This window comes from Syngnathus acus, chromosome 21 (assembly GCF_901709675.1).
Source record: "Syngnathus acus chromosome 21, fSynAcu1.2, whole genome shotgun sequence".
In the NCBI taxonomy this organism is placed as follows: Eukaryota; Metazoa; Chordata; class Actinopteri; order Syngnathiformes; family Syngnathidae; genus Syngnathus; species Syngnathus acus.
The window spans coordinates 4130847-4146120 of record NC_051105.1 but is presented as its reverse complement, the minus strand read 5'-3'; the positions used below and the strand labels follow the sequence as shown (position 1 = coordinate 4146120).

Here is a 15274-nt window from a genome sequence, read left to right as displayed (position 1 = left end):
CGTCTTCTCGGCGCCTCGTCCATTAAAGGGTGGCTGCGGTATCAGGGCCCGTGCGTCCCTCTCATACCAAAAAGACCTCCTCGGATTGTCTTTCATCAACAGCTTGCAGTGACACCTTCCAAACATGCAACACTGAAGGGAATTTCTCATTCAATCTGCTCAAAGTGCCTTACTAGACGTGAAAATATAGGCCATCAATGCCCTTCTTTTCATACACTGTAAGCGGCTCTCAACAAAGTGTCTGATTTATTTGTCAAGCGTCTGTGGGACAGGAGTTGCTCGACCCCCATGGGGAAGCCAAACGAAGCCTCAGCCCCCTCCCCTGCTCAGGAGACTGAAGGTGGGAAGTAAACTGAAGCAACACCCCTGGAAATCCTGGGTGCCGTGATGCACATACCCCATCAACGCCTCCTTTGCACAAAAACGGAAGAGAAAATAAAGGAGACAGGATAGCATGTCAGATTGAAGCGCTTAAAGAACCTTTTTTTTTGTCTGGAGTCATGTTTATATTCATAAGTGGCAAAATGAATGCGAATCCTTCAAAAATATATTCATCAAGCTGACAGCAAGCTGCTACACGCGTGATACTCTGACATTGTTTACACGTGTGTAAACACATCACTATCCATCATATTGTGTCAAGTTCATGTCCTACAGTCTTAACTGTGCTATCAAGTCTTTATTGCAGTGAGAAAAAAAGTACACTAATCATTGCTAACATTGCATTTCTAGAAGTGATGCTAGTTTGATATGCACCGAACCTCTGCTCTTTGTGGGGAATTCATTGTTGCCATATAATTATAATTAACTGCCATTTAATATATACAATTGTCAATAATTTATATATTTAAGTTGTTCCAACTTAAATGACTGTCCAACACTAGAACAAATTGAACCGCAAATACAATTATACCAACAAGTTGCTACTAGTGAAAAATGCGACAAGTTAGTGAGCAAGCCAGCATCGGTTTAACGGTAGTGAAAATTTACCCATATACCACGGCTTCTATTTCTCCCGGGCCAAGTGCAAATGTTTACTTTAGTGGTTATTTTGCCTTGACCAGCAACTCACCACCAACTGACCTAGCACCATTCTGCAACAAATTGCGTGAGAACTCACCACCTAGCATTATTTTGCCATCATCCAGGCAAGAACCTGGTCAAGGGAGTGGTAATTGACATCAACAAATCATATCATTTTTGTCTCGTTTTCGTCGTTCCACGAAAACGCACACTGATTTAGTACCAGTTATTGTGCTTTGATGAAAATATTTTCGTTTAGTTCTTGTTAATGAAATTAACACCACTTAATAGCTTCACAAGTCACACTGCAGCTCTGCTGAACGTGAGCTAGCACAGTCGGTGAAGTTGCACTGTTGCACAGACTTCACATTAGTGTTAATTAGTGTTGTGATATGATGCTCATTAACAGACGCAGTGGAAAACGGCAACGTGTGAATACACTTTACAGATAAAATGGGTGAGACAATAAAAAAAAGCTTAACTCAACTTGGTGGAATATCTCAAAATGACAAATTATAGGAATCATAAAAATAGATTTTGGCAAGCAATTGTGCAGGCTAAATAGTCAGGGAATGATTACTGCTTGTACTTGACTAATAGATTATTCTGTGCTTATTTTGGTGATTAATCAATGAATTGTGTTTGTGAAATGCGTTTTATTTATCATGGTTAAAAGAAAAACAGAACTTTACCATAACAGTGCAGAAAACACAAAAGTAATTTAATTGGGTTGAAATTCTGAGGATTTGGGCCATTTTAAACCAAACAAGTTGTTGAAACGATTAATCGGTCATCAAAAACAATTATTGATTAATTCGATACTTAATTACTTGTTGATTAATTAATTCATCTTTGCACCTCTACAAAAGAATAAAATGTAACAGAGAAATTAGACAGTGCCCACGCAAGGTTTAACTAGTTTGACAGTAAGAAAAAAAAATGGTTGGGTTGCTGGCAGGAAATCCCTTTCAAGCACCTTTTCTAGCAACTCATCATAGAATAACAAAATATAAGCTAGAGAAAGCAAATATGACATGAATCAATTCGATTTCTGGCAAACACCTGGGTTCAATCAATGACACATAAACACAAACCAACATGACAAGAGTGAACAGTACATTGACATGTTGAGTGCTAACTGACTAGCCGTCAATACGCTTACTGACCAGAAAGGTCCCTCCATGTCAACAAGACGAGGGCTGGACAAAAAAATACAGGTGAAAGTCAATCAAATTTGTTCTTTCCAAGCCACTACCTCAAAATGACTCAAAGGCCAGACAGCGTCCATGGGGGTGCGATCTGAACGGTTGCCCGTGGAGAGCTAGGCACGGATTATTCTGTAATAATCAGCATAACTTTCACAAAACAACTAAAAATATACAAAGACAAAAAAAAAAAAAAAGCAAATGGTTGAGGGAAGAAAGTGAAAGTTATGCATTGCTCATTTGCATGTGACAAAGGCCACGCAAGCATTACATTTGTTCGTCTCCCGAGGTGATGGGAACCCTCCGGAGAGCAACAGACAGCCAAAATGTTGTTAGATCACAGTGATAATGACACGGCCAACAAGAGTCCACCGTGGTGGGGACTGCGGCTGGTTTGATCCTTGTTCCTCTTTTATTTGGCTCTCATTAGGAAACCCTGACAGCCTTTTAGACCTGACGTGTCTTGGAGACGTTAAACGGTCGATGTAGACTTGCCGCAACATGTCTCAAATGAAATCAACAGCAATGTATTGGGGAATCGCATAACTTGTTTGCACCATTGGCCTTTTATGTTAGGCACGTGTCTTAGATTTTATTGATAGTTATAGTTTAAAACGAGCGTTCATATTCAAGGCTTTGCAGGAATAGCAATCTATTTGTATGTTTGTGACCATAATTAATTCCTTTTTACATTCAGGGCTTTTGTCATTGGAAAGATTTTTTAACTGTTTATGTCTTTGTTGTAGAAACTGATTTTAATGCACTTGCAAGAAGTAAGTCATTTCATCTTTAATGAGACAACGGGTTACTTATCTAGTATTTGATTTGATATGCTCCTCCCCCCTCAAAAAAAAAGGTTGTGAGTTTTTGCATTGCAAAATAAGACCTTATTTTTATTGCTTCACAGATAAAAGCCACATAAAATAAAATCACAGACACGTATGTGCTGCAGCTTTCATATCAGAAACTGGTCAACAAAATTAAAAAAAAGAATATTGTTCTATCCATCCATTTTCAATACCGCTTGTCCCCACGGGGGTCGCGGGCGTGCTGGAGCCTATCCCAGCAGTCATCGGGCAGTAGGCGGGGGACACCCTGAACCGGTTGCCAGCCAATCGCAGGGCACACAGAGACGAACAACCATCCGCTCTCAATTGGCCTACCAAGCATGTTTGCGGGAGGAACCCGGAGTGCCCGGAGAAAACCCACGCGGGCACGGGGAGAACATGCAAACTCCACACAGGGAGGGTCGGAGGTGGCATAAAACCGGCACCCTCCTAACTGTGAGGCGGACGTGCTAACCAGTGCTCCACCAAGCCGCCAATATTGTTCTACAAATTTCTGTCTGTGACCCTAGAAGTTGGTCCTAAACGGAGCAAGTGCTTGCTTTTGCATTACTGCTCATGTTTCCTCTGAGGTGGCCTTTCACAACAAGACTTTCCCAGCACCGCCCCGCTACCCACTCTACTCCCCTCCTTGAAAATAAAGGGATGCAAAATAGCCACAAGCTTTATTCCATTACCTGCCAGCCTTGCTTATAAAAAAGAAAAATAAAGTCCACACCACCCAGTCACCGTCCTTCACGGGGTCCCTCAGGGCGCGTCTCTGGTGTGTTTGAAGATGAAAGGCGGTGAGGTAAAAGCAGCATGTTTACAGGTGTCGAGGAAATTGAAAATTTCCTCGGCGGACTGTGGCGCTGAATGGAGGAGGAAGTTTCTGTGGGTATTTTGTGCGAGTCTGGCATTTTGTGAACACCTCAAACACCAGCCCCAAAATCTAACACTTTGTGTGATTTCCACACATGAGCAGCCTCTTCTAGAATAGCTTACAAGTGAAGGTACATTGTGATTTCCAAGGAATGCCATAAAAGTGATCCGTTGAAAACGATTGACGTGACCTATAGTGTTCTTTTACTGTTTTTAAAAATAAAGAAAGTGATTGTGGTTCCATTGTGAAGTAAATGTCCAGCATCAATAAAGTTGTGCAGACCTGGATGGATTCAAACGCTTTTGAGACTGAATTGTGGAGGAATAAGACACCTCCGTCAAGCAGAGTCATTTATTCTGCACCTTTCTGCTTTTTTAGAGTAGTCCAGCGAAAGCTTGGAGGTGAATGTTTATGCTAGACAAATGGGAGGGACTTCCTTAAAGGAGTAAAGGAGGAGGGATGGAGGGGGGGGGTCTGGGTTTGGGGAGGTGTCATGGTGGGTGGGTTTGTTTGTTTCTGCTGTGTGCCAGGAGAAGTGACAGCCATTCCGGTTGTGTCGCAGCGTTGCATTCATGTGTGTGAGAAAGGCGGCTGCAGATCTCAGGATGAAAGGCGGCGAAAGGGGGATGGCGGCTTTTGCACAGGAAGCCCGTGTGAAGTTGTACGTGGGCCTCGATGCAAAAATTATAAATAAAAACAAAGTGTCTTACATACAAAAGACAGGACAAAAGGGACACAAAATGATAAATCTCACTAATAGAGGAACAAAAATATCCAAACACCTTAAATTGCTATGACGTTGCCATACTGATTGATAATTAACACAGAAGACATCAATTGACAACAGCCTGGTGTATTATCACTAAAATACATTACAGCATTTTAGTCTTACAATAAAAATTTACCCATTTCGTGACCCCAACCAACCATTTGGGAAACCCTTTTGACTTTAAGAATCAAATGAGCCATGTATGCCAATAACAATGCAAAATCTATTTCCACAAAACAAGAATTTTTGGGGCCATATGGAAAATAATGTGATTTGATATCTCCCAATGTTTATTTATTTATTTATTCATTTATTGTTTTTGTTTATTTATTTATTTATTTATAGGTACTTCCACGATGAAGATTACGGGGTAATCCCAAATAGCAGAGGGACTTTATCAACGCAGCCCAAACAAGAGCTTGGCTCCCAGGAGATTACTGTAAGATCATTGCACTTGTATAAACGCATCCTAACTGTATTTAAATGTATAAGCTACATTTTTATGCCATATTTATCTGTGGTTCAAATCATAATATCTTGGCATTTGAGATCTGTGTTAAAACCATACAAAAAAAGGCAGGATATTAAGGCATTAAAAATAAGAATTTAATTGAAATAACCATCCAAAAGGGAATTGTGACTGTAAGGCTCTACAGTTCTGTTAAAAAACATTTGTCTAAGCAGATGCAGCCGGAGTTATGATTCATGTTTGTGTGATAATTGTCTAAACTCGGATTGGCTGGCTATGAAGTGTTTCTTTCACAATAAAGCTGCACCAGCACATCAAGGCAGTCAACAAAAATGGCTGATTATATTCATTTTTTTAAATCATTCTATATATTAATAACTATATTATAGACAAGTTGGTCAGGAAATCTCTTAGTTTCTTGGTTGTGTATTAATTTGCCATCAGTAATGACTGCCCGTGGATTATTATTACTAATCAAGTCATTAACACTATTAGTGCATCGCGTCCGAGTTAACTCGGGGACTCTAGTTATTTTAATAAAAAGTAATGAAATTCCAGGGATCGAACTGTTTTTATTTTACACTTTAACTCGGACACTATTTCACGCATGAACGCCGGAGGTATAAAACCGCACACACGCGCATGCAAAATTATTCTAAAACACATTTTGATATATATACCGTATTTCCTCTCTATAAATAAATAACTTTCAGTGTCAAACGCAGTCTGAACAGTTTATTTTAATGTGGCAGCTCTCAGCAGCCAATGATGATTTTCCTCGCCACGCAAACGTGGACACGCATGTTCACACGGGCCATTGCCCAGAGAGAAAGTGAGAGAGAGAGAGAGAGAGAGAGAGAGAGAGAGAGAGAGAGAGAGAGAGAGACCCGAACTATTGCGCACACGCACGTGCACACGCACAATATATTGTCGCAGCATTGTAACTTGAGTCAAGAGTGACTATTAAAAACTGAAACTTTGCTTACTTTTGCAAATAAAAAATAGTTAAAAAAAAAAATCAAATCGTGCGACGTCATTAAACAGGACGTCTTAAGATGATCACTCGCAGTTGTCTTTCAAAGCAGCTTTACCGTTAGGTCAACATGCATGTGGAATCCCAATGACACCAGTTTCAAACTCAAGCCACATGAACATAAAATGACTTCTAAACACCCAAACATGCTTGTTTAATCAAGTGTATGTGTAAGAAAGTAGCTCTAATGGAGAGAAGAAAAGAGAAGAAGCAGCAGCTCTTCCCTTCAAATGTGGATCGATAGGAGCCCAGCAGGAGCCAAACAGGAACCGAGCGGCATGTGGACCCACTGAGCATAAGTGACCTTTCCCCACTTCCCTCCCTACTGCTTGTGGCGCCTTCCTCCTCGGAGGTCAGTGGGCCACTTGCTTATTATATAGAAACCCAATGTGATGCCACTCACGTCTGCATCAACATCCGCTTTTCAGATGTGCCCCACCACTCTCCGCACTTTTGCAATCTAAATGAAATTTGCATTAGGAGAAAAAAAAAAAACAGATAGTTGAGACAGTACTGTCCTTACACATGTTGCATATGAGCAACAAGTGACCATAGCCCTCTAGTTCAAGCTCAAACATCAAACATTTCTTCATGGACCAGTCAGGACCTCAGACAAATCAGCATCTGGGAACTCCAGGAAGAAATGAGTTCGAAACCCAAGAGCTAACTAACCACAAGACATCACAAAACCCCAAGCCTACCTCCACTTCATATAAAAAATAATATTTCACTTCTTGAAAAGTGGTCTAAATTGTGATGTTTAAGGCAATATTCGGGGAATTTTTAATATTTTATGGGGCTATATAAAATTACACAGAAAATTTGGTCAGTTGATGAGATTCCCGATGAGTATATTACACATGTGCTGCCAAATGGCATGCAGAGACCAACATCCAAGTTCAAGTCTAAAAACAGTCAGCTCGTAGACCAGCCACGATCACACACTGAAAACAGAATGCTGTGTGCGTCCAACGAGCTTCTCCAGACTCAAAGTACAGTTGAACCTTACAAGTCAAGTCCAAGGCTACAAAATCTCTATCATGTTATTTCATTGCTGAAGGACACATTTTGTACAGATAGAAAAACTGAGCAGTGACCGGAAATTACGCAACAGCAGTCTAGCCTCAAATTGGACCTTGAGTCAAGTTCAAGGCAAAAGCTGATGCAAAGTTATTAAAGGAAATATTATACACGTGCTGTGATTCAGACCAAGCATCGATAGTTTATGTACGACGTGGCCTTCTCTGACCTGCAAAAATGACCTTTTTGTTTACGTTACTAAAGACCATACAGCATATGTTATCAGTATGTCTGATCACACAAGCTGTATATGCTATATATGCTGTTTGACTTGCTAACATGTGAGGACATCTTGTATGGTTTCAAAAGTTTTATACCCTGTCAAATGTTGATCGAGGCCCGATTGCAAATAGCATGACGCTAGTAACAACACATAAGAAGGACGCACAAGGGAGAAATATTAGCACTTGCAACAATTTTTTTTTAATTATATTTATATGGAGTCAAATGTTTTATCACAGTCAGGATGAAAACACTTCTTAAAACTTTTTTCAGGAAAAAAAAAAAAGCACGACGAAAAACAACTGCCTCTTGAGTTTTTAAGCTCTTAAATTTTACATATTTATAGTCCAAAACAAAAAGAAACATTCTTTTTATAAATACTGTTTCATCTGTAGCAAGTAAATACCATAATTTAATTACAAATGGATAAATATGGCAGTTGGCTATTTACACTCACGCATACACATTCACCCACACACAAAACAGGAAGGAGTTACAGGAAAAACAACACAAAGTTTCATTTTTCATCAACAGTCCTTCCACATATAGCATGTTTGCTTGTCACGATTTGTAGAGCGCAGACACACAAAAAAACGGCACAAGTTAAGCCCGGCAAACTTTTTTCTTTAAAAAAGAAACCAACGAAAGATGTACATTCACAAGCATGATAAACGTGATGTGACCGTGTGTTCAACTTTGGCACGCTTTTCAGTTCATAGGCGTTTAAAAGTTTATATTATAGTACAATCAATTTGCCTGTTTAGAATCATAATATGGAGTAAAATTGTTATTGGATTATGTGCACTAGGAGTCCAGTTAGAGCGATAGCTACCATTGAAGAAACATCTAGACACCGAAAAAGACAAATCTAGCACAACCAAAGTGTCCACTATTTACAATATGAATTTATTATACATATTTCCCTCTGTTGTGTTGAAGGACAAAAAAGATCATAAAATAATGTGTGTCCCAATCTCCTTTTAGGGAGGGTCCAGTGCTGTGAATTGAGTGTGTGTGTGTGTGTTGATTTGTGGGGGTTCCTACACATACCATTCACTGAAATTGGACGAGAGGCCGCTGTGGTTGGTGTTGCTGTGCACGACCGAGGACGGAGACAGTGTGGTGTTGCTTTGGGTCTCGGTGGTGGGCGACACCAAGCCCGGCGGGGTGGAGGACTCGTAGCCCGAGCTGGCTGCTGGCGAGGAGTCAGAAGCGGGCGGGGATGACTCGTGCACCTGCAAGAGGAAAATATATATATTTTTAAAGTTACCATATTGTTATACTTGATTACATCTATGTGTCTAACATTTTCATTCGAGGCTTTTCAGTGAGGAACCCCTACCACGATGATTTTGTTTCAGATTTTTTTTCTAAAATGGTAATTCCTAAAGTTTTGCTTTGAAATGTGGCATCTCTTATATAAATGCTTATACAGTGGAGAAAATAGCATGCATTTAATTTGCAAAACAATGTCAAGTGGCTATAATGTAATTTCACATTTATTGCAGTTTATTGCTTATTAAACATCCATTACATTAGATGTAACGCAATCCACAAGATGCTGTAGAGTGAGCAAGACTGTCGCCATGCAGTATTTACTTTTTTAATTAATTATGTATTTATTTGTGTATACATTTGTGGATACAATAGGAAGTTCAAATGTTTTAAGTTGGCATATATAGCTTCTTGTACACTGAAAAGGGGATAGATCATGCATTTCATTTTTGTGCCATAAGTGTCATTTCTTATGTATTGGACTTTTGTTACATGGTTATTACACATGTATTACATAAAGTGCATTTCATTAAATGCTGTGCAGTAAGGAGCATTGTCCACTAAGATTATGAAATTTCCTCATGTTTACACTCAGAATTTGGCATATTTAATTCAAAATATTTATATCATGAAAAGGGGATTCTAGAGCAAAATGGTGTTTTAAACATTTTTAAAAAGTTAGACAAGTTGCTATTTGGTCACATTTATTAAATTGTTACTGCATGATTTCTTTTTACCTTCATGTGCTTTCGTAGGGAGCTGGGGTGCGTGTAGGATTTGTCGCACATCTTGCACAGGTAGGGCTTGTCCGACGTGTGCACGTGCATGTGCTTCTTTCGGTCGCTGCTGTTGGCAAACCTCCTGTCGCAGCCTTCAAACTCGCATTGGAAAGGTTTCTCTCCTGTACAAGAATTCGTTGAAAATCAAATAAATAAATGCAGCCAGGAGCATGTAGAAAATGCCTCAGGCTGAAAATGCATATCAAGTGAAGAGAAAAAGTAGCGCATCAATAACAAAAATAACTGCGCTCTTCCAGCATATGCAAAGCTGAATGGGGGTTAGCTTGCTTTGCCTAAATAATGCGCATATTGATTTAGGGGAGGGTTGTCGAGGGGGGCGCACAGGGCCATAGTCAGAAGGCCCACAGAAGGCGCACCATTTGTTCGGGAGACAATAAAAATCTAATTAGCACCTGGCCTTTTTCACGGCACTCATCATGCATCTCCCAAGATAGGTGGGCATTGTGAAAAGGCTCCGAACGGCCTGTCTCGCACATTACGACACAAACACACACGCACAAACTGTTAAAAAGAATGTGATCCAAACGCATTACAAACTAGTAGTGGGAAAAAGTACCTTGTTATTATGTATACTTTTTTATGTACTGCAAAACTAAAATCAAGACATGAGTAATTACTAGATTAAAACATATGGGTTAATAAACAAAGCGTTTAAATTACAAAATGTTAAAAAAAATTTTTGATTTAGGCAGGGTGGAAAATACCTAAAAAAAATCAGTCGATGTTCAAACCACCCATGTTATTTAAAACATGTTTTTTTTAAAGTTATGAATCCAAAGTTTACCCATCGTTTCGATCGTTCTACTCAAATGATGTATAAAATTCATTCTGTAGAAGTAATAATTACAAGCCATTGGTTAAAGGGGGGGGCGTTTTTTTTTTTTTTTTATATTTTAATTATTTCAAGTTATCAACACAAAACTTGCTGAGTGGGCAATAATTCCACATGTACACACGGAATAAATAGAAGTTGTGCCTAACCAACGGGCCCACGCTCTATATGACTAATTCACCTTTTCTCTTATCGACCCCTAGCTATGTACACGATCATTTATTCGATGTGTTAATTAAATGCATGAAGCCACAGTTGAATAGATACAACTAAGGATCCCGCTCCAAGTAAAGAAAGTAAAATCAGTGAGGCTGAATGACTTCCTCTCTGTCCGAGAACCCTATTTTATTGTAATGACTGGATTCAACATAGCACGCCTATTTACGGCAAGCATGCGCCCACTACGGCGTTTAAGAATACAAAAAAAGAGTAAGTAAAGGGTGGCGAGGTGTTTCACATTACCTGTGTGCGTGCGCTTGTGGATCTTGAGGTTCTCGGAGCGCGCAAAGACTTTGCCGCAGCCGGGGAAGGGGCACGGGAAGGGCTTCTCGCCCGTGTGCACCCTGATGTGGTTGACCAGCTTATACTTGGCTTTGAAGGGCTTGCTCTCCCGCGGGCACTCCTCCCAGAAGCAGATGTGGTTGGTCTGCTCCGGCCCGCCGACGTGCTCCACGGATACGTGCGTGACCAACTCGTGCATGGTGCTGAACGTCTTGTTGCAGCACTTCTTGGGGTTGCTCAATTGCTCTGGTTCGATCCACTTGCAGATGAGCTCCTGCTTGATGCACTGCTGCCGCATGTAGCGGAAGAAGGCGCCCGGGTGGTGGTGGTGATGGTGGTGGTGATGCGCGGCCATGTTCACGTTCATGGAACCGTACTGGTTGTGCAGCTGCGCCGCCGAGTACGCGTCGGCCCGGGGGCTGGACACCTGGTGGTACTGCTCGGATCGGCCGAACACTTCCCCCGCTAAGCCGAGCCGCATCTGCCCATTGAGCACGTTGCCCGACGCGTGGGCCCCGTGTTGCTCGTGGATGCCCGGGAACAAGATGTGGCCCTGCGGCGTGTCCGCAGGGTGGTGCGTGGGGTGCAGGGAGCCCGCCGCGGGGCCGAAGAGCGCATGCTGACCTCCGGCCGGGGAACTCTCACCGAAGCCGCGGCTGCGAAACAGAAAGTCCCGGGTGGAGTTGAACGGGGAGCCCGCGTACGACGTGACGTGGGCGGCGTGCGCGCCCAAAGCCGCCGCCGGGTAGCCGGGCGCTTGGCTGCTGAAAGCGGAGCTCTGGCCCGGCGGGGAGAGCTCGTGGTTGAGTTTGAAGGCGCCCATATGGGCTGAGTCCACGAACGTGTTCTGGGCCAGGCTCAGGTCTCGCTCCTGCATGTCTCCGGCCCCTGGGTGGTGGCGGGCGAACGAGCCCAGACCCGGGAACTGGTGGCCTGCGTCCAGCAGCATGGCACCTTGCCTACGGGCTAAACTCACTCTCGCCAAATTACGCACGGAATTGTTCGGAAGGAAGCGACAGAGAGCTGATACTGTCACGCACTCGGCGTGGGAAACCACATAGCTGACTGGTGCGCTCCACGCAAAAACAAACAACAAAACAAACAAAACACTCACTTCTGCTTAAGTTTAATGAAGATGCAAAAAAATCCAAATGGAACGGCCTCTTCTCGGGCGTCCAAATTCTTCCTTGTCATCAAAGTAGTACAAACGTCAACAAAATTGTTTCTCTCTCTCTCTTACTCTCTCTTTCTTGCTCGCACGCTCGACTCGCTTGGTGTGCGCTGCGTCTCGTTCGCTCTCGGGGTCTCTTCTCACGCCGAGGGTCCCAAAAGCTCCTCCGCGTACTGGCCCTTCCTCCTCTAACGCCCCCTTTAACTGGGGCCACTTGACGGGCTCCTCGCAGCCTCATTGGCCGCCGCGCCTCATCAATCCCAGGTGGCCCTCCAATGGCAGGTAACGCGGCGTTGTTTCGCTAATAATTACCGCCTACTTTTTTTTTTTTTTTTTTTTAGAAGAGGGCTCGCGAAAGGCAGTAGGGTAAAAGAGAGAAAGGAGGTGCGTGTTTTTATACATTGCATCGGCATCTTTAGTGGAAACTGTTGCTGTTTCTTATTATGAACATAAAACGAAAAGTGGGACGAGTCCATGTTTTACGCATGCGAGATACAGTAAAAAAAAAAGTCTTTAAAACGGTAAAAGAATTGCAAAGAGAAAACAGGAGCAAATGAATGGGGAAAAAAAGTCTAATTCATGTACCCTTTTTTCTCCCATCACTGTGACTCAAATGTTGGAATGCACGGTGACTACAGCATATTGAAAATAAATAATAACTACAAATTGCTCGTTTTAAGTTGTTAATGCATATTATATACTGACAAGGGAGTAGTTATATGCAGCAAATGACTGTTACACATGTATTACACATCTAATACATGTATATTACACCTACTGCATCTCATTGGCTGCGTCCCTAGTCAATGAATAGAATGGTGAGCAATAGGCAAATGCCGATTACGTGTCCATGTTACGATAACACTAAAAAGTGTATTTATTTATTTATTTATTACACTGCTATTAAATACAATGCAATTAGTTTTAGTATAAAGTTGGGTGTGCAGGATTTTTTTGAATGCACACAATAAACTAGCTCAAAGAAAAGATGCATTTTGACTGCTAGGCAACACTGTAAATATAATCATAATTACTGCATGCATTGCATCTACAGTCATACTAAAAATATGAGTGTTTATTTTTTGTATGACTGCATTTACTCTATTACAATATAAGGATTAAATATTAAGTGCGACACCGGGCCATTGTATGGAAATAATGTTAACAATGAAAATAAGGGATTAGATCTTTTATCCATCTCTCAACAATGGCTTCTGATGCATTTTGACTATATTGTAAATAAAACCTTAACCTGATGTTGCTTATTAATTAATTTACCAATCTGTCAATATATGTCACGACAATATCAGGAATAAAGATGCAATGGGACTGTGTTGTAAAGAAAATAAAGGTCACAATAAAGGATTGTATTTCTTCGTATTATGTTGCAATGATGCAGTCAAGTTTAAAGGCATGCAACAAGTATATTTGGAAAAAAATCAGGAAAAATTAAAACAACGGATGACTTCTGAACTTCTGATTCTAAACTTTTTTTTAAATAAAGGATTAAATACCTCCCCTTCCCATCATATAAGCAACTAGTGCCTAATTAGCTATGTTGGGTTTATATGCATGCCGATAATTTATGTGCAAAATCAATTGACATCCAGTTTGCTTAAAAAAAATCAATAAAATCTAAATACCGTTTAAGGACTCCAGTGGTTGTGAGTGACCGCAACCACCGAACCACACAACACAGCCTCTTACTGCTTGTTTGTTTGCTCTTTTTTTTTTTTTGCCCCACATGTTCCACTATTTCTCACATTGACACCCCCCACACAACACACACACACACACACACTATAATGGAGGTGACATGTCGTGTTGGATGCTTTGAACAACCCTTAAAAACAAACCACCAGTGAGGTCAAGCACCATATCTGGGAACCAAAAAAAAAAATCACAGAGGGGTGGGCAAAGTATGGCTCGTGGGTCTTTTTTACAAGCTGCATGAGAATTAGATTCGGCCTTCAATTCAATTCCGAAAGCAAATAAAACCTCTAAAAGCCCTCAGAACATTTAACTCGCATAGTCTCAGAGTGTAACATATGCTTTTATACAATTAGAGTGGATATCAAAGTATTTTATAAAGCAGAAATGGCATGTAAAGCTAATAAAAGCGATTCGAGCATTTAAGCATACTATGTCAGTTGCCAGTAAAATCCACAAAGCAAGAATATTCAAAACGGGGCTTGGGGATCACTATTTGGCATCATTCCACCTCTAGCATACAAACAGACCTTTTTTCTTGTCACTTGGAAAGCTCAGTAAGGAAGTTAACTTACGTTTTCGTGCCTCCGGCTGCTCCGTTCACTCGTCGAAAATGAACTTTAGGCATTTGTTATGCCGTACCTCCCCATCGCACGGCCTCCAGTGTGCCGCCTCAGCATTTGGGGCATTCTTCCTCTTCTCCTCCTTCTTGAGTCCATTTCAGGCAGCACGGCGGGAAACGGAGGAGCTGATCCAAGTTCAAAGTCAGGTCCGCCGATCTCTTATAGAAGAACTTCTTTCTTTCCCTTGCCTGGCTTGATCTGCATGGATGGGATAAAGTGTGTGTGTTGGGGGGGGGGGAATGAATAAAAAAAAAATGCGGGAGAGAATTGCAAGGGTTAGTTTGGAATGTCTCATTCCAACAGGTTTGAAAATGATAAATCACACATTATGAAGGAGGCAACCCCCTCCTCCCACTTTCGGCCCCAAGGGTCTTCTAATACTATGTGACAATATCAATATGTTGCCTCGCCAGGAAGGTGACTGGTGGGTTTGACGTGACCTTGTGGTTTCATGGATGTTTGAACTCTGACCCCCTTAAGACCACATATGCTGCCCTCTTGACTCCTTGCTGTAAAATGAGCCTGTTTGTCACAAAGAGACTTTTGTTTTTTTTGGGGGGGTGCAAGATATCCCCACCACACTCCGATAGTACCCCTTATGAGCCATCATGTTTGTTGCTCACACGATATGTATATGGCAATATAAATTAGTCTTGTGAATAAATGAGGAATCATAGATTTTAATACAGGCAACTTAATTTAAATTGTTAATGTATTTTCACGATTAATATTTCATGGGGGATGAGGGCGGCTGATAATGCTTTGCCTTCCAGTTGCTTCCCGATTTTTAGTATGCCTTGCAACCCCGACACAACGCTTCTAAAATTTCTCATTGACAAACTCGTACCAAATTT

The 15274-nt window shown here is 41.4% G+C and overlaps 1 protein-coding gene across 1 annotated transcript; it reads right to left on the bottom strand.

Annotated features, from left to right (window-relative positions):
• Positions 1–7686: 7686 nt before the first annotated feature.
• On the bottom strand, positions 7687–14593 carry zic2a (zic family member 2 (odd-paired homolog, Drosophila), a). Its single transcript, XM_037239771.1, has 3 exons — positions 10878–14593; positions 9521–9684; positions 7687–8743 (listed from the first exon to the last, which is right to left on the bottom strand). Exons 1-3 carry the CDS (start codon positions 11863–11865, stop codon positions 8549–8551), a joined length of 1347 nt encoding a protein of 448 aa, XP_037095666.1. The 5' UTR covers positions 11866–14593; the 3' UTR covers positions 7687–8548.
• Positions 14594–15274: the final 681 nt, after the last annotated feature.